Raw genomic sequence first — 20,333 nt, 5'->3', positions numbered from 1 at the left:
AGCCTGGCCACGTTTTGCTGCTTGTGTTGTTTCTCATTTTCACTCTGTCAAGAGCAGTTCTTCAGTGGTCACAGCTCTGCCTGTGATTTGAATTTCTGTCCCTCACCTTGCACAAGCTGTGAGTTTTGGGTTATATATTCAATATATTGGGCCCCAACCTGAACTTAGAAACTGTACAAACAGTGCATAGTAATTTCCTTTTGCTTTTCTTTTGTTTTCCCTCTTCTCAGGTGCTCAGAAATGTGATAATTTTGCTGAGAAGCGGCCTCTGCTTGGTGTGTGCAAAAGCATTGGATCTTCTGGGTAAGAATGTTTTTGTGTATAAAGTAATACATAAATTGTAATGTCACCTAAAAAGCCCAGTAGATGACATTGTTAAAGCTCTGCTCCTTTTTTCTTCATGGGATAACACTGGGATGTGGTTTTAAACTTTTTTTTGGTGCATCAACATACATTTTCCTATGACCTAAGCTTTTGGAAAGGAATAAAAAAGAGGCTCTTGATATAAGATAAATAAAGGGGTATTTTAAGTTTATTTTATTCTCAGTGGAATCACAACTTTGTAATTAACTTTTTCTGATATTAAACTGGGTCAGAATTATTACTGTGAAGTGTCTAAAGCAATCTCTATGTCTTGAAAAGTAATTTTTCAACCAGCAAATGAATTACAAATACCAGGCATTTAATTGTTGCAGCCACACAGTGTTTATTAGCAAAATACATGTTAAACCTCCTTCTCTGAGTTAGAAAAATCAGCTTGCAGTCTTGTTTTGTGCTTTCTGGCCAGAATTGTTGTATCACTGCTCTTACAAAAGAGGCCCTTAAGACATTTCACATTTGATTCAGACAATGCACAGGATTTATATCTCTACCTACAGGAAAATATTTGCTTTTCAGGAGTAATTCTCTACACAGCCATTTAATGGCTGAACAGTTGAAGTAAATCTTCTTACAGTTGTAAGACTAATTCTGTGCCACACCTTTTTCAATTAAGAGTTTAATCACTGTGTGTGTGAAGGAAGAACTGTCAAATCTTTAACTTTCTCTGTTATTACTGTGTTAAATTGCAGTATTAATGTTACCTGCCTTAAGTGTTGAAATTAGAATCCACTTAAGGCAGAGAAGTGATTTTTTTCTTCTTTATGTGTTTACAACTTGCAAAACCCTGTCTATGGTGATTTTTCTCCTTTTCTTCCCTGCCCTGTAAGTTTAACTATTTATAAATTAGAAATGCAAATACTGCTCTCATAGGAGTGTCAACCTTTATCCAAACAGTGTATTTTAATATGTAAAGGATATGCTGGTTTGGTAAAAACCTTCCTTCAAACCCTTCTTTTAGAAGCTGAGATACCTGGGAAATGAACAAACCCTGAGGATCATTATTTTCATTGTGTTATTGTATTCCTCAGTTAATAGAAAATAATTCAGAGATTATGGGCAGTTTCTGCTTTCCTCAAAAAAAGCCCCTCATATGTTTTCAACACCATAATATCATTTCCAAATAATTTTTTGTTATTACCATTATTAATTAATTCCCAGATGAATTTGCTGATAATGGTTTTTGTTTTCTGTTCTTGTGTGTCATCATTTTTATACTCATCAACAAGGTGGAACTTTTGCCTCATGTCTGATTTTCTGGCTGGCTTTCGGTATGCACATTTTTGTCTTTTAAAAGTCACATTTTTCCAGCTAGTAAAGTGACTGAGATGTTTCACAGGGGGGTTGGACTGGATGATCTTTAAGGGTCCCCTTCCAACCCAAACCAGTCCATGATTCACTAAATAATCTTTTCAAAACAATTGTTTTCACAGCCCCCCAAAACGGTGCAGTCCTGACACATAAATGGGAAACAGATTGTGGGTTTTGGCTGGTATTTCTCTGCTGCTTTAGAGGTTGGTTCAGGCAACTTCAGTTTTAGATTACAAGATTTTCAAATTAAAAGGAAAACCAAAAAAGAAAGAATATCTGCCTAAATGTTGGGGTTGTGGAGGTTTGCAAAGACATGCCTGCTTGTTCCTGGTGATAAGACAAACAAATCTTTATACATACACAGAATTAATTGATGGGTTTGGTGCATATTAATGCATTTTCTTGGTGGTGAAACATTAAAATATTCCTGTTTTCCCCACATGGGTCATTGAAGCCAGAGTTTGGAACATACTGGATCTGTAAAAACACTTTCAAATACGCCAGAGAGGTCCAAAATCCATTATTTTTGTTCTCTTCATAAGTAAATGTACCAATCTCTTTAAATTAAATAAACACTTCATTTTAACTAATGGGGAAATTTAAAGAGAAACTGAGCAGGATAATTTAGTTTTATTTTAGATTTTTAAAAACGTAGTTGAGAATAGATGGAGACATTGCAAATTTGCCCTTCAGTAGATGATATAGGTAACAAGAAAGGTTAAAAAAACCCAGAAATAAACTTGAAAGGAGGGAAATAAAGCACGTGAAGTAGCAGGGACAGGGAGGAGGGGGCAGGGAAGCCTGAGCCCTTGTCCTGTCACTGCATGCTCTTATAAATAGCCTTTCTCCATCTTTCTCCAGGTACTGGACCTCTAAGCCATCCTTACAAAACATATTTGATATTTTGGTTCCCTTGTCCTGTGTCCAAATAGAAAAATTATTTTGCTAAAAGATCAGCAGATTATGCCAGAATCTTACATAGGCAAGTATGATAATCAGCTAATGATGCAAGTGTAACTAATTGAACAATCAGTACTAGAAGATTAAAAAGTAAGAGTCTGAGGCCAGTAGCCTTTAGGGAGAGTGCAGGAGTTCAGGCAGTGGCCCCTGCAGCAGCCTGTGTTGGCTTTCCAGCTTGTATTTTTAGAAAGATGAATTAATTTAATGATATCAAGTGGTGGAAAATTTTGGATGACTTGAAGAATTGGATGGAGGTCATTCAAGGGCATGAGAAGCAAGAGGTAATCTTTATTAATCATGGGAGGAGAGAGGAAATTAGGGTAAATTAAAGAAGGAGGAGTAGTTGGAGCAAAGAAAATGTGTAACTTTGGCTAGCCAGCATTTTTTTTCCCCTGCTGATCTGTTTACAAGGCAAATCAATTGGCAGCAGATTTTCAGGAAGCGTGTGCTTTATTCTCATGGCTACTGTAGATTAAATCCTGCTAACCTTAACCCAACTTCAGCTCAGGAATGTGTTTATGGGAGTGCTCAGGTTTAGGGAGCAGCTTCACATGAGTAACAGCACAATTAAAGTATTAATATTTTCTCAGTGTTTCAGAGTTTCACGAGCCTGTTCTGGGTCTGGCAAAGTCACTGGGCAGTGCTAAAATCCAGTGTCCACTTCTAAGTGTCCGTAGCTTTTAATGCTTAAAATGAGCTGGCTGGGAAATGATTTGTCAGACACAAACAGCAAAGCTCCTGGAAGGATCACCCAAGAGGAGGAAACGAGCTCTGGTGAATGAAGTTCTTGTTCCCAGTCCTCACACTGCACAGGGGAACTCTCCCTGGAATATTTCTCCTGGAATGCCCTTGCAAAGACAGTGGTGATGGCGAGGACTCACCTGGCTCAGTCCTGCCTGCCAGGGGGTGTGCAAAGGGTGTAGCCACTCCAGATATAAAATGCAGTTTGCTTTCTGAAATCACTCAGAAAAACGGCTGGGCCAGATGGTTGTGATTTTCAATTGTATTGGGCACCATGAAATAGATTTCATGAAGTTTGTGAAATATTTGTGGGCTTTTATTGAGGACCGTGCAAAACTCAGATTTTGTGTAGACTCTCAAGCCTAGAGAGCAAACTCAATTTAATTGGTTTTGTTCTAAGAAGTACAGTAGGACCTCTAAAGTTGGGCAAAACTCTCCCATTTCTGTTACCTTTGAGGATTTGAGTCCCAAAGGTTCTTGAGCTGCTGAATAACTGCAAAGCTTTATTTAACTGCAGAGTTGTGTGGTGTCAGCTGCCTTGCAAAGATTTCCTTCCCTTCCAGCAGATGAAAAACGTGTTCCTCTCTGATTTCTTTCAGGAAAATTCAGTTTAGCCTCAGCAGGTTGTGTGGTAGCTTTTAAGAGCCTGACAGAGATCCCTGAATAAAGTAGTTTAAATTCCTTTTAGCGAGGCTGGTTGGGGTTCTTACGTGCTAAAGATGGAATATTCTCCATCTTAAAAAGAGCTCTTCAGATCCCAGCATTTTTTCCTTGTAAGTTGATTCTGTGATTATAATAATGTACTTTTTGTAATGTTGAAGTGATGTTTGCTGGTAGTTCTGTGAATTTTCTCACAGATTCAAATGCCAGCAGATGGAGCTTTAATGGAATAAGGTGGTGTTTCCATGTGTAAATACCCAGGGCAGGAAAGCTCTGGAGTTCCTCTGATACACCAAATGTTTGTCTCAGTGAACCTAGAGTAAGAAAAAACCTTTGAACTATAATAAACTGTTAATCTTGGATCAAAACTGGAAGAAAATGAGTATTTGGGGTCAAACCTTGACCAGTTGGTGAGAACCATGAGTAGTTTTGACCTTCTAAAGCTTTGATTTATGGAGCTGTAAAAAGATAAACCTTTTCCAAGCCATCCTTGGGATGGAGTGGAGGTTTGGGAGAGCAGATTTCCGAGCTGAGGCACGGTTTTGTTTTACTGCTGTTCCAACCCCTGTGTGTGTAGTGATGCAGGGAGGGGATGAAGGGATGGAGGGGATGGAGGGAAGGAAGTCCAGATAAAACCAGCTGGAGCACAAACCTGCCCCCAGTAACTTGTCAAAAGAAGCACCACAGGGAAAAGATAATGCACAGCACCATTACAGGCAGGGCTGCCGCTTCCAGGGCCACTTTAAATTCCACTTTAAATTATTAAATACTGTAAACGCTATAAAGTTAATTAGAAGAGGAACAAACTCTACAAAGATAAATGTGTTTTCAATATGTTTCTCAGGGAGGGTACAGTAGAAACCAGTGAATGAGAGGAAATTTATTTCTGGCAGCACTCTAGACATGGAACTGTGGTTGAACTTTTTACCCTAATTACGTCCCCACTAATGCCTGCAGCGGTCTGGAATCAAAGTGGCCCTTCAGGCCCTGGAAAGTCTCTGATGTGGCGAGCGTTTGTTGTGTGCTGAGGGTTAGTTCAGAAAAAACGGAATATTGTGACAGGATTTTTCAAAATTTCTCAGTTACCACCCACCTCACTTGTTGCCTACAAAAATAGAGTAATTGTTTGCATCTGTGTGTTTTTGTCTGTCTTAGAAATAACTGTTATAAATCAACGTGACAGACCCGGAGAGCAGTTGAGGATTATGTTTTCTTTTCTTATGTGCTTTAAGGTTATTCCTGTGTTCTGTACTGTAGGAAGGATTTAAAGGACGTTGGAAACCAGAAATTTCAGGATGATTTAAGTTGTTCTCTTTTCCTGAGGACACTTAGAGCCATCAGATCCCAATGGGTTCATAGAGGATGCTCTTTAATCTGTTTTTTCCTGAACGAGTGCTGTCACTTCTTGCTCACAGTTGGAGCAGCTGATTGCAAACTGCTTCAACTTGCAGCCCTTGTATCTGTATTGTTACACAACTGCTGCCACTCGAGTAATTCCCTACAACTTGACAGTATTTGAACTTTTCATCTGTTACTAAATGCTGTTTTCTCCCTTACCATGGGCTCTCCCAAGTCGTTCTTGTGCTTTTCCTTTCTTTTCCTTCAAAAATGTTTAATATACAGAGAAAATGTCATGGGAGTTTGCTGAGCTCAACCATTCATACACGGATGAGCTCCTTTTAAATCTCTGAAGTACAGAAAAAAGACAATTAAAACACAATTAAAAAAATCTGGTATCATTATTCTTTTTCTTTAGTTCTGTTTTTTTCTTTAGGAGTGAATATATTTTAGTAGCTTTAAATTTGCAAATTTCAGTGCATAACTCAGTAAATATTTCTTCAGTAATTCAAAATAGAGATTTAGAGGGCTCCTACTTTGTGAAAAAGCTGTAAGGCATGTGCTTAAAAAAAGATCTTGCTTAATGCCTTCTTTCTTTTGATTCTGACTAGGAAATATATTAGAATATCACCTGAGGAGACCCCTCACACATTTTTGGATGGTTGCTCACAAACTTATTTTTAAAGCTAATGGTGTTTCAAATTATTAATTGAACATTTGTGCTGTATAATGATCATATTTTACAGTGAGACAATAATAAAATAAATCAATGTTTTAATCAATTCTGCCTGCACAATTTGAACAAGTGCATCTCCCATTTCAGCATCAGCTGTGTCAGGTGACTCTCTGGGGAGAATGCTGTGTTCCTGTGTGCCTTTCCTTAGCAATTGTAATTCCTCCTGGGTATATCAACCACCTTTAACTAGGAAATTCCTCCAAATTTAATGAAAAGTGCTCCAGTAGAGGAGGTGGCTGCATCATTGTCTTCACTGAGAGAAAGGATATAACCTAAACTGATGTTTGTTTTTAATGTTAAGCAATTCATGGAGGGTTTCAACTTTAAGACCAATTTAAGGAGAAGCAGAATATTCCTTTTGCTGCTCATGGGGCTCCACAAGTAATTATTTCCAGGTATTATTTCATCATTTCAACCCAGCTTTTGGGGAGTTCAGCTACGGTGGGAACTCTGCACGTCTGTAGAACACGGTCTGTGATTCAAGTCATAAAACAGAGCAAGAAATACCTGAGAACATATAATTAATGGGCACTTGGGAAAATTGTGGCCTACCTGATGTGACCAGAACCTCAGAGCAGCTTTGCTGTTCGGAGCACTTTTCAAGTGCTTTAACCGTAAGATCTAAGCTCCCTTCTGCTCAGCTTCAGTCATACACACTCTAAAACCCTCTAATTATTTCTTGGAAACAGGATTGTTTTCAAGCTCCTCAGAAATTGTAATTTGAGCCATAAACTGGCATATAAACAATTAAGGTTTAGCAGAGTCCTAAGCAGCTGACAGACATCTTCTAATGATCTCTGTCATGCAACTGGAGGCAGAGGCTGCTTAATACAGAGGTGATGAAGTGTTGCACAATCCCACCGGTTTCTTACGCTGTTAATGACACCGAGGGCAAAAGAATTTTAGCTCAGACAGGTTGGTGCAAGGTTTTGTGCTTAGTGGTGAAGCCCCAGAATGGTTCTGTGGGCTCTGGGACGGCGGCGCGGGCGGGCCTGGAGCCGCTGGCTTAACGTGGCCTTTGTTGGTGCTGATGGCATGTGAGGGGAGAGGGTGCCAAGGGGCCTGTGAGGCTCATGAATCATGAGGGAGAGCACAGAAAGGGAAAAAACGAACCTGAAATCTAAAGAAATTGGTTACAAGAACCAACAGGATGAAGTATTTGGTCCTTCATAATAGTTTTAACAGTAGCAGGTAAAGCCTTTGCGGTGCTGGTTATTGAGTGTGCAGTCACACACGAGGTGGGGCTTTTAATGCACACAGGTTGCAGAGGAACATGCCTCAAATATATACAATTAATTGGATATATGCTGAAATAATCAGCTGCCATCTGTGTTAACTGTGCTGCCTTCTGATACACCATTATCAGAAAGTACTGTCAGTACAAATGCCTCAGAATAAAGGAAAAAGCTCTGCTATTGCTTTGGAGGGTTAGAAATATTGGCACTTTATAAAATCTGGGTCTAGCTGAGGCTGTAAGTGGCTCCACAAAATGCTCAGTTTGGGTTCTATATGTGCTTGGTGAAATTTGGCTGGAGCAGAGGTATTTCACCATCAATTTTCCCTCAGAGCTGTGCTCCCAGAAATGTGAACTTTTCCTCTTAAGCTGTGACATGTGGCTGTCTCTTGATATGCAAAAATTGCTGCATTTTTGATTTTGATCCATTCTTGATGATCTTGGAGATCTGTGTGGCTGTTACTGCAATACAAATGATGTGCATTTATTTCAGTGGTGAGTTCTGCTTCATTTGACAGTAGGAAGGGCAAGACAACTTCTTAATTTTGTATTTTTTGGAGAAACACATCAGATTGTGGCTTAATCAGCTGATCACAGAAATACTGGTTGTTGATAGAGGTATGATAAATGCAGTTGTATTCTGTCAGAGCTTAATCTTTGCTCGTGTTCATGAAGATTTACAGAAATGTCTCCAGTTTCGTGCATGTTCATAGAACGATCACTGCAGCCAGTGCAGGTTCATAAATTGTGCATGAAAGGACTGTTTAGCTACACACAAGCAAAATCTAGTCCAGAATATACCAGAAAAAAATGATCCTGCTCTGCAAGTGGAGCTCCAGCTGTACTTTCCCCTCAGTGATAGCCACGGTCAAGTAGATAAACAAATCTCCGGAGATGCCGCTAATCTTCCTGTATTAACTAACTGGAAATATGATGGGACAGCTCTGTTTTGTAACATGTGGCACGTCTCAGTGAAGTGGAAAGTGTGTCACACTCGGGTCTCCCTGCACAGGCCACAGCTGAGAAGGCAGCTTGTGCTGTGTTTTACACTCCAGCGACAGGAGTGCCACATGCCGGGGACACCAAGGTGGCTGTGGGCTCTTGGATGGCTCTCATCAGCTCCATGCATCCTGAAATGTAAAAACAAACCCCAGCAAAACCCCCTCAAACCTAGAAAGCTTCTTCTGATGATGAGAGTGAGGGATAGCAGAGAACACAACAGTCGAAATGTGTTATGTGCTGCTGGATGTGGGAAGAGCTGCCAAAACAAGGAATTTGGAGGCTGCTAAGTATTCTGATCTTTTTAAGGATTCTGCTTTTACTTTTCTCTTGCAGTATCTGTTGCAATAATCAATATTTGCACAAACCCACTCTTAAATTTTCCCCCTCTTGTTGATGTCTGACACCTCGTCTACAGATGGGAAGTGAAGGAGTTGTTGGTATCATGGGACAGAAGTGGATTAATGGTTACTGGAAGTACTCAGAACTGGAAGAGTCTCTGTGAAGAGCTGTGTGGAACCTCAGGTTCTCTCACAGATCATGGCCAGAGTTATGAGGAGACAGAAACCAGTCCTTAAACCAATCCCTCAATCAATCCTTCAGCAGGTCCTTCCTGGGTCATTCCAGGTGCAGTTAGACCCTGCCCTGTGAAGAAATGCCTTAGTTATGAGCTAACAGAAATAAAATTTACTCCTTATAATCAAAAAAAGTAGACTCCTGAGCCTGAAATCTGACTCATTTTACCTGTTACAAAATGGTTTCTGCAGAGTTGGTGACTTTTTGTGTCACAGGCAAGTAATAAAAATATTTTCAATGAAGATGGTGAAGTACAAGGATAAGGTGAAACTTTTTTTCCTGGGCTGACAGACTTGATCAAAACATTTGAGGAAGATGCAATGGTGAAGTTTGTATTTCTTGGTGTTTAACACAACTGTTTTTGTGCTGTATCAAATAATTCCCTCTCCTTTTTTTAAAGGATTAGATTTAGTAACGTCTGTCTAAGGTTGGTGCAGGTTTTACTTATTTAGAAATTAATGTTTCCATGCTTTTTGCAATTTGTGGTGCACTTAAAATGTCTCTGCTGCTTTGTAATTCAGTGCTGCACATACATTTTGGGGGAAGTGTCACTTTCTGAGAAATTTTGTGCTGCTTTTCCTGATTTTGAATGAATCTGTTAAGTACCATGAATTAGAAAATGACTTAGCGTGGAGTTTTCGAGCTTTTATTGTGAAAAGATGAGATGCAGAGAGCCTTTAGATGATGAAAGTCCTAGTGGAATCTCTTTCTGCAGTGATGTTTAAGGAATAAAGAATTGAATTTATTATTTTTTTAAAGTTTTCATTCTGGTGTGCATCCCTCAGAAAGAAGGGGAGAATCGCAGTGCTGGAGAGGGCTCAGAGGAGTTTAGTGCTAGGGCTGGAAAACAAACCTTACAACTTAAGGCTTAAAAGTCTTTTTAACTTTATTGGTGCCTGGATTGCTGTAGGTGATCACTGACAAAAGATAACTGAAGGCAATGAGCCTTTTTGTGTTCTTGACAGAGACACAGAAGCCAAAAAGCAGAATATGTACAAGTTCTATCAGGCACTAAGAAGTCATTTCATAAAAATAAAAGGATCAAAATGTTGGAACCACTCCCCATAAAAATAGAGGACTCATTGTTGGTCAAAGTCTTTTAAGACAAGATTAGATTGCTTGCTAAAAAGTCATTTCTTTGAGCTTCTGGGACATTTTGTAAAGGGCCTGGAAAGAGAAGATGATCCTTCCAGAATTGAAATCTGTTAATCTGAGCAAACCTTCTTCAGGGCCCTTGAGGAGAACAGAATTGCCTTTGTGGTCTCACCGTGTTCATAATATTGCTGCAAAGATCATAATCAAATCTCATGCTTCAACTTTCCAGTGTAAAGGTTCAGGCAGGAATTTTTCCAATATTCAATTAATTAACTCTGTGCTCTGGTTTTGTTTTGCTTCTCTTCCCCTTCTCTGAAGCACCAGAGAGGTAGAACCGGTCACTGGAGAATCATAACCACCCCTGCTGATTAAAAACTTGGGTTGCTGTCAGTATCTTCTTCTTTCCTATATAGAAATAGTCTTTTTTTGCCAGCAACTTACTGGTAGATTTGATGCTTTATAGAGTAATAATTTTATAAAAAACTTTGAGGAGTAGTTTGCTGTGCAAATTCTTTGGATATATCTTGAGCAGCCACTTCCTTGGAATTGCTGTCACTTTTCTCTCAGCTGTTGTCTCTACAAGTTTGGAAATTATATTCAATTTCAGGCTCTTAGCAACTTAATATTTACAGCAAAATCTATTTTTTTTTTTAATTCTACAGGTTGTTAAAGCTGGGCCTAGTAAGAGATTATGTTGAACTATTAGTTATTTTGAATAGAATTTCAGTGTAAGTTTTAATATTTTTATCTCCTCTTAAAGGCACCAAAAGTAATTAATAAAAATAAGTCTGTGCTTTAGGCTGGGCTTTAAAAAAGCTTTGTGAAGGTGGTATAAAATGCAGTGATGTTGGCCAAAGAGATGATTTTGTTAAAGGCCACAATTGCCTGGAAAGTCCTCACGTAAAGAACGTTTCATACAGGGCAGCTTTCCCAGCAAGTTTTACTTCAGTTTTACACCTCCAATCTCTTTTTTTTTCCTTTCTAGACCCATGAGCCCAACCTGTCACTGATGTGCATCTCTGAGTGGGATGTTCATCGTGTGGCAGAGCAGAGGAAAATCAACCCTTGGCAATAAAGCAAAGCCTTCAAGGCACAGAAAATTCGGCCTCATCTTGATTCCATCACTCTTCCCCTTTTAAAAACTTCTTTTCCATAAAAAAGCACGTGTGTTTTGCGTGGTGTGTTTGTCTCTCTGCAAACATTTTGCACAGAGCTTTTTGCCATGGTGGGACCCAGCAGATCTGGGAGGAGGTGATGCTGTTGTGCAGCACGAGCACAGATGTCACCAAGTGCCAGCTGGACGAGGCATCTGCTATTTCCCCTCCATCCCTGCACTGCAGCACTCAAACAGAAGAAGATACAAAAGCCTGAGTGTATTTATACATTTGTTAATGCCACATTTTAAAGTTGTTGGTGGATTTGTGTCCATTACCTTTAAGAAGTTGTCGATCTCTCTGCAGCTGTTTGAATGATCAGGATACGTAATTAATATTTGTTGATAATCTGTGGGACTAATTCACAAGAATTTTATTTGTGACAGAATTTCAGAGTATTTCTGACTTACCCATATAACATGTTCCAGGCCAGGTTGGACAGGGCTTGGAGCAACCTGGGGCAGTGGAAAGTGCCTCTGCCCATGGCAGGGGGAGGAGCTGGGTGAGCTTTAAGATCCCTTTCCACCCAACCTCAGTCTGGAATTCTGTGATTCCATGAGATTACTTGGTTACTGGCACTTGAACTCAAGGTTTTACCCAGTGTGGTTGAAAAAAGCATTAGTAGAATGGTCTTACCATGATCAGCCAAGAGATCATAATAATTAAGCCATAATAATAATTACGTATTTGAGTGACAGAATTATTACCCATAAATTGGAAAAAGTGTTCAACACAGGCTGATGTGGAAATAGTAATCACTGTTAAGTGTGTTGATACAATTTTAGCTGTATCTACTTCAGTGATTTCTGTTTTGAAATTTCCCTTCTATCAACATCATAATTTGCTAGAGGTAATAAACCACTTAATTTTAAAAAGTTTGTACATAGACCTTGCAGTGTTTTTTTGTGTTTTTGAGCAGCAGTGAACTTTAATGTGAAGGAGCTGACTTGAGTCTCACTGGTTTAAAGGTGTTTTTGAAGGGCCTTTGAAGTGCTTGAAGTAATAAATTGCACCCTCTAGTTACTGGCCTAGAAAAATGTATATTTTGGGAAAAATTTCAGTGGGCAAAATGTCAAAACTTATTTTTTCTATTATTTTTCTGACAGTTGTCTTGCTGTGCATTTACTGTATATTATACATTACTATATAAACCATTTTATTATCTTGAGGCATTGGGGGTAAACAGTTGGCATTTGTCCTCCAGCTTTCCAGAAAATTCTCGAGCAGCTTGAGCAGATCCAAGAGACAAGCGAGTGTTGGGGCAAGAATTGTGTGAAACTCTGTAAAATAAAACAGATATGGGCAGGGAGGAACACCCTCTTTTACCAATGCTCAGGATATGTTTGTACAGCTGGCAATTTGTGCTCCTTCATATTCCTTGACCTAGAAATAGCCAAGGTTTTAATGCGTTCTTGGAGGGGGAGAAAGGTGTTGTGGAACAGAGCTGCCACATCAAAGCCTCTCCTCAGCCTCTAAAAGGGTTTCCACCACTGCCTTCCTCGGCCCTATCGAACACTCAGCACTTTTCCCACTCAGCCTTTTTATTAAGAAATGGCCTTAAGGCTTTTATTTATATTAAAATGATAAAAGTGACACAAAGCAGTTGAAAAGATCTACACGGTTCAAACAAAAGTCCATCAGGGACGTAATGTAAATTCTGGGTGAGGTGTCTCCATCTCCCCAAGTCATGCAGCTCAGCTGCTGCTCTGGGGGAAGTCCTCCCTGTAGGAGAGAGTTACTCTGAGGAGTAGTTTTTAACTAGGATATGGTTTAAAGCTTCATGGCTTTTTTTTTGCTGCTATTCCAAGGTCTTACTGGTGGTAAAAGAAACCAAGTGTTTGATAATCAGTTGCACAATACAGGTTCAGGACCGTCATGGAGATCATAATTCAGTTTTCCTTCTTAATGTAGAAGGCTTATATTGACCCTTTGTTCTCCAGGATTCTGCTGGGATTGCTGGAATTCTGGAGTTCTGATGTTCTTGGAGGTCTTTTCCAGCCTTAATAGTTCTGTGGTTCTGTGACTTTTCCTTCAGTGTGCTAAGCAATATTAGGAGGATGAAATCATTAAACCCCAATTTTAAAAATATCCTGATTACCATTAAAATATTTTTTTAAATTCCTTTCAGCACCAGCCCACCCTACTGCTGTGTGGATCTGTATTCCCTGAGAACAGGAGAGATGGTCAAGTCCATCCAGTTCAAAACTCCCATTTATGATCTGCATTGCAATAAGAGGTAAGGATGCTCATTCTGCATTCCTTGTGTGTTAGGGCATGCCAGATTTTGGTAATAAATGCAATTTCTGGTGTGTCACCTCCCTGATTTTCTTATTTTGACTTTCCTGTAAGCACAGCTCTGTTTCTCCATTCCTCAAGGAGTATTTCAGTATATTCAGAATCATTGTGCTTCCCCCATGGCTTTGGTTTAAGAAGCTCAAACCAAAAAATCATTTAAGCTTCTTTCAGTTGTGATAAAGAGTGAGCAGGAATCGCTGAAATCCTCGATGATCCACCTACAGCTGGAGAAATGGGATCACAGAGAGTTTAAACAGCACAGAGCACTAAGGAGTTTATGTCTCTCTTCTTCGTGTTGGTCTGTCGGATTTTGCCTTCCTGCACATCCAAAACATTCCTGGTGTGCAGTCTGTGGTTTGCAGGGAATAATGTTCCAGTGAGTCAAATAACAAAGCAGCATCTCTGGCTTGGGATAGAGAGAAAATGGCTCTGGAGGCTGAGGATCACAGAGCTCCAACAGAACAGGAGCTGTTGTGTCCACCCAATCAAATTTTGCTGAGTTAACTTGAAATCCCCATCTCTCCCAGACACACAAAACTGAAGTTTTGTGGTTTGCTTTGTAGTTTGCTGCATCTTTTTAAGGCAGGAGAGAAATCTCAGGATCTCTGTGTGAGGATCCTGCTGATCCCTTGGCACTCCTGATGGGAGAATTTGGAGTGGTGACTTTGGTCCAAGCTCTGCTGACGTTCCTGCTCACTTCACCCTCCCATTACTGCCTGAGTCACTGTGGCCTCAGGTGCCCTGGGGAAATGGTGCAGTCAAATTCCTGGGGTAAAGGTAGAGCTCTGGGTGAAGAAATTACTGCTTTTCTTTGGAAATACATATTGCCATGCCAAAATGGATGGTCCTTCAGTAAACAATAACACAAATAATTGAAAACATCAGAAGGATAAGTTTTTTGTGCCTGATTTTGTTGCAGATGGGAAGTAGATGAGTGTGCATCAAACTTGTGCAACTAATAAATAGATGAATAAATCCTCTGGAATCATCCATCTGGGGGGTTCATTTCTGCAGAAAGACACAGTGTCTTCAAAGAGGAGAAAACAAAAATAATCAGGATTGGGAAATACTCCCATCAAATACCCATAGGTGTTCAGTATATACACATTACCCTTCCCCCTGCAGTCAAAGCCTCCCCATTATTCATTGGTTTCCTTTATTTTAGGCAATGTAGCAAAAGTTAAATTGATGTATTTTCTTCTGGTTTTCTCTCCTGCAGTTTCAGCAATTGGAAGATGTCTTTTAACTAAAACTAATTTGTCTAAACTAATTTGTCCAAAACTAATTTATATTAAAAATTATATATTAAAAATTTATATTTAAACTATTTATATATCTGAAAACATCAGCAAGCATGAGGGGATGGTGTGTGTTTTGATTTTAGTGTAGTCCTTCACAGGTATTGACCTCTTATGGGGTAAGAGGAAATTTTCTTACAGCAAAACAGATAAAAATAGGGAAAAAGGGGTTAAAGGCTGGTTTCACACTGCTGGGAGATAATCATCACCCTTTCCCCAAGGATAGGAGTTGAGACTGAGGTGATTCATCCCATTTTTAAAGGTGACTGTTCCAGGCTGTAATACACAATTGTAATGTTCACATGAAGCATTAGGTGTGTGTTTTAGTCAGTGAGAGATGTGATTAATTTTTTTTCCACATTGTATCTTTACAATTAAAACTATTAAAACAATATTTAATAATGATCTATATTGACAGCTAATTAAAAATACTTTCTCACAGTCTGCCTAATGAGAGAATAACAGATTATTAATTATGTCATATTGCTAAATGTAGGTTTTATGTGTTGGCTTCCCAGGTGCTTCTTTCATGTCAGGCTTTTACAAACTTGATTTTGGGAAGCCATCAGCATGGGAGAAGGTGTTCCCTGGTTCTAAAACTTCCAAGATGCTCTTCTGCTTCCACATTTGCATCTCTGGGCTCTATTTTTTGAGGCAGCACTGTGTTTCCTGCATAGTTACCCTGTGGTTTTTGAGCTTCACAATAAAAGTGTGTAATGTACAAGCAAGCACATAAACATACGTCCTTAATTTGCTAATTGACCCAAATTCTGCTTCTCTCAGCTCTGTTTGTGTGCTGATGTTCTTGGTATTACACCCCCTCTGCTTTTAGTAAATGAAATGCTTCAATAAATTTGCACTGAGGTGGGCAATGGGATTATTTCACATTTAGCTCGTGTTCTGCTGATTGCTGATTTGATTGTTGTTTGAGTCAGTGAGAGCAATTCAGGGTCTTTGCAGCTCCATTCTTGCTTTTTAATGGAGCTTTTACTGCAGGAGGTATATCACAAATGTGCTGTGTTGTTGTGGATCAGACCCCTGCACTTCCTGAAGTGGAGTTTATGTGGTTGGGAGGAGAGAGAACCCTCGATAACTGCCAGGGATTGGTAACCTGGCACTTCATCACTGTAGGATTTATATTGATGCTTTTGAAATAATTACATTTAGATATTGAATCTTTAAACCAATGCATTTAATGTCTAAAGTGGACGTTCCATTTCTGTGTTTTCAGGATCCTCGTTGTGGTCCTGCAGGAGAAAATCGCCGCCTTTGACAGCTGCACTTTCACCAAAAAGTTCTTCGTTACCAGTACGTACAATTTTGGCCTCAGAGGTGGACTGAGATTTGTTTGTTTGTTTCTTTTATCCCTAAATCCTCAAAGCAGGACTTCATGACTTCATTTGGAGCTTCAGGAAAACCTGCTTCAAAAAAACCCCAAACCCAAATGCTACTGTGTCAATATTTAACTCTTTTCTATATTTATTGTAGCTGTAACTGTGTGAGGGGCACCCACACTGCCATCCATCAGTAGCTGAACAATTCTTTTGTTCTTTTTGCACAAATGTGTGTAAAAGCCTCAGGTGTGAGTTCCAGGTTATCACATCAGCAGCAATTAAACCCACAGCAATCTGCCCTCTGTTCATTTTCAGTTGTTCCTTAGGCACATTGGGTGTTTTCATGTGTCTTTACAGTTCATAATTTACTTTGGAAAGGTCAGAGTTTTATTGTTGAAAAGAGTCTGCATTTTTCTGGATGTATTTTCAGTCACAATTAGAAAAGTTTAAATGATTTTTTTCTATTATCTGTGTATTTATAGAAAAATCTCCCTAGGAGAAGATGTTTCTTGTCATAGTGTGAGGGAAAGCATCTTTATGCAGTAATATTAAAGTTGCCAATAGGTGTCAGTTTCTTCCTATCCATGGATGTAAGATACTGGGAATCTGCTGGGATTCAGTGACAAGATCCAAATGGGAAAGGACTTATTTGTGTCCTATTCATCTCTCCCTTTTTATGCAGGAGGAATTAGGGTACAAGCCTTGCTTTATTTTACATGAAAAGTAAAGAAAACCTCTCAGTTAAATGTGTATTTTGAGAGTTTTTGGGCTTATTTTGTTGGGTCTTTTTGGTTTTGTTTTTTTAAAGATACTGCAATTTATTTTTAAAAATGAATCCACTGAAGTTAATTTTGAGGAATAGAGATACCCTGTTCTTAACTGTAACTTTGATTTGCAGTTTGTTTTGTGGAACAGCAGTGGAATTTAAAGAGGACAAATTAAAACTTTTGAAGATAATTACCAAATTATTTTTTAAAAAAATCCAAAAACTCCTGAAATGTCACTAATCCCAGTGTATTTCTCCATCTGTGCTACTTTTTGATATGAGAAACTCAAGATTTTCTCAAACTTTGTTCTGGTTTAATTAAGGACAGCCTCATTTTTGGGGCATTTCGGACACCCCAACAGCCAGAGCTGGAGCCACCACAGCCCTTCCCTGTCCCCTCCCAGCTTGGTGGGCAGAGCCCTGTGTTTCTTCCCTGGATTTTTGGGTTTTTGGGACCTGTCCTGAGGATTCCAGGCTCAGCCATTCCCTGGGTCCCGCTCCCGGGCGGGTGCTGTGCCCTGGCACGCCGGGGCTGCAGCAGAGCTTTTGTCTGAGCTTTCCCATTTCATGTGCTGAAATCTCCTCGACCTGAGAGTGTATCTTTAAAGGCTTAAGTTCCTCTGATGTGTTTGAAATTGGATGTAAATGAGCTCCCTCGTTAGCTGCAGGGATTTCTGGGAGGCAGCCAACTGGCCATGACTGGCTTCTTTGGCTTTGCCTTTTTTAAAAAATTTATTAAAGGACAGCACCAGTATCAATTTAAAAAGCAGAAATCCTTGAAAAGGAAGCTCAGAAGAAGGTCTTGGAGGCCTTTTTGTTTGCATTATTAGAGCATCTCTGCTTGCAGGGCAGCCTGAGTCCTGTCCAGGCTCATCCTGGTGCACCTCAGCTGTGAGGATGTCACTGCCTGCCCAGAGAATTTGTCAGGATGAAAAAGATTCTCAGTCTGACTGCTTTGGTCAGAAGTGAGGGCATAAAGGTCAGAAATATTACTGAGGACCACTGACTCTTTGAAGGGTTTTCTGTTACTTTTAAGGAAAAGATAACCTTTTATTTCAAGATTTGGTGATGATGTGGAGATCACATCTGCCATCCCTATCAGCTAAGTGGTGTGGGAGCCTTAGAACCTCACTGAGACAGCACAAACATGAAGCAGCATCTCTGGTCTGTTTTGTTGATTATTTATACGTAGAAATGAAATGCAGAATGTCCAATTAAAAGCAGTGTCAGGAATCCTGAGGTTCCTCAGAAATGCTAATGCAGCTGCCGTGCACATGAGGAGTGTTTGTCTTTCTGTTTTTGTTTTTGTGGTTGGATGTGTAGCTTAATATATTGTTACCATAAATATACCATAAAATATTCAGGATGTAGAACATGGTCAAGTTCGTGCTGCTGTTGGAATGTTTTAACTCCTGCATTTCCTGATTTTTCCTGAGCAAGTTTGACATAGAGCTAACCTTTGTTTTCCCCTGCCTGGGATTACATGGAACTGGGCTGGTTTGACTTGGATGGCAGGGAGCCAGCACGTTTTATTTGTGCCTTTTGTAACAAAACCTCAGTGTACAGGTGCTCCAGACTGGGAGAGGGAATTTAAGACAGGTGCTTAAACGTGGAGGGAAAACATGCTGTAACTATTGTAGAAAAATTACCAGGATATCCTCTAATCTACCCTGTGGGGTGTTCTGATTTTAAATGTCTGCTAGGAGAAGGCAGAGCATCAGTCTCGTGGCAGTCACTTCCATCCATCACTGCTCTCCCTGTGCTTGGAGCCAGCTCCTTTTCCCTAAGAAAGAACTCACACCAAGGAGAGGAGAAAGCCAAGCAGGAATTTCACATCCTGCACTGATTTAAGTGCTCCTGTGGCCAAACTAAAAAAAAAAATCCTGTGAAGCTTATGTTAAAAATGTGTTTCCTTTGCTGCTTGTGAGTGTCAAGGTGTGGATTTTAAATAGATTGTTAAATAGCTCAGAGTTTTATTGTGGTTCACTTCAGTTTTCCTTCAGAGCCTTTTCTGCAGATGACTGAAGGATCAGAAACCAAACAGATGCACGGAAACCAAAGTGATGCTCAGGCTTTTTTTGCCCCTACTTTCCTCTAAACAAAAGCTGTGGAAAAGCTGAATTCCATTGATTTCTATTACATCAGTGCCCCTCACCCCAAAACTGCTTACTTAGTGGAAAGCTGATGATTATGAATATGGCCTCATGGATACTTTTCTTCTCCATAAAGAATATCCTCCCCACCCCCTGGGCCCTGAGTAAAGATTCTCACAGATAACATCATGCATGTGGCATCATCCCTGTGTCCGATAATGAGGGCCTGCTCAGCTTCCCTGCCCCTTCCACTCCTCATATTGATATATTCTCCATCCATTATTCCCCAGGGATGGAGACAGTTATTGCAGCCATTAGCTGGCACCACATTTCTATTGATGCTGTTCAGCAGAGACCTGAGAGGTAATTTTGCAGATTTTAGTCAGAGTACTTTATTGTATAGAAAGTCTCAAAAGGCTCTCCTCACCACAAGCCAAAAATCAGTCAGTGGATGTTAAATGCCCTGCACCTTTCCAAGTAAATAAATGGTGTTGGATGCTCTAATCTGCAGTTTGGATTTGGGATTCCTGTTTGCTCTCACATTCACACACGAGGAATAATTTGGTGGTTTCAGTTTGTCACTGGAAATCACCAAGGCTTTTTTGGACGTTTCTGTTGGAATTCCTTTCCCTGCAGGGCTCACAGGGAGCAGTTTGAGCTCTTGACTTTGAAGTAAAAACACTGGATGTCCTATGAAGAGGTTTAATGCCTGAAGAGTCACATTCTTCAAGAAGTTCTGTGTGCTTCCCTCCTCAGCTGTGGGCATTTCTCCTGGTTATCCCACACAGGATAATAATTGACAGGATTCCTGTGTCTGGGGGGGATCAGCTCAGATCGAAAGTCCTCAGGGCAGGTGGGAAGGGAGCTCCTGAGTCACAGGATTTTCTTGATCAGTGAAGAAGAGCCAAGTATGTCTCTGTGGATTGCTATAAGCACTTCTAATTTTTATACACACACATCTATATGAGCACCTGCCACTTCACGGCATTTTTCCCTGAGAAATGTTGATTTAATTTTGCTTTTTCTTTTTAACAGTGGTATTTATAAATAAGAGTGTTTTTTTCCTGGCTGTGGGAATCAGTGTCTCACCATTCCAGGATAATGCTGGAACACTTTTTGGAGAGGTCTTTAGGGGCACTGTGGTGGATTTATGGGAACAAATGGCTTCGGTGCTTGCAGGAGGTTTTGCTCCACTGCAGGAAAGTGTAAATACAACAGAAAAGCTGCATAAAGCTACAACAGAGGCCTTAGTCCCCAAGATGTGTATCTTCATATCTCCTGGCTCTGACAGCTTTACAAATTAGATGTAAAGCAGGAAGTGCTCTTTGTTTCTATATAAGTTATTTTTATCTAAAGCACCCAAAT

The 20,333-nt window shown here is 39.9% G+C and overlaps 1 protein-coding gene across 24 annotated transcripts in view; it reads left to right on the top strand.

Annotated features, from left to right (window-relative positions):
- BCAS3 (BCAS3 microtubule associated cell migration factor) overlaps nt 1-20,333 on the top strand; it is a 299,613-nt gene that overhangs the window by 20,399 nt on the left and 258,881 nt on the right. For 23 of the 24 annotated variants that reach the window (XM_069033155.1, XM_069033159.1, XM_069033158.1 and 20 more), the window contains 3 exons: nt 231-303; nt 13,311-13,418; nt 16,007-16,083. In XM_069033155.1, coding sequence (XP_068889256.1) covers nt 231-303; nt 13,311-13,418; nt 16,007-16,083 — 258 coding nt within the window. Of the gene's footprint in view, nt 1-230; nt 304-2,785; nt 2,931-13,310; nt 13,419-16,006; nt 16,084-20,333 lie in introns of those variants that run through there. The other variant, XM_069033180.1, reaches the window with a different exon arrangement.

This window comes from Aphelocoma coerulescens, chromosome 19, assembly GCF_041296385.1.
Source record: "Aphelocoma coerulescens isolate FSJ_1873_10779 chromosome 19, UR_Acoe_1.0, whole genome shotgun sequence".
Taxonomy (NCBI): Eukaryota; Metazoa; Chordata; class Aves; order Passeriformes; family Corvidae; genus Aphelocoma; species Aphelocoma coerulescens.
The sequence above is the reverse complement of the archived record's forward strand: the minus strand, read 5'-3'. Positions and strand labels throughout refer to the sequence as shown.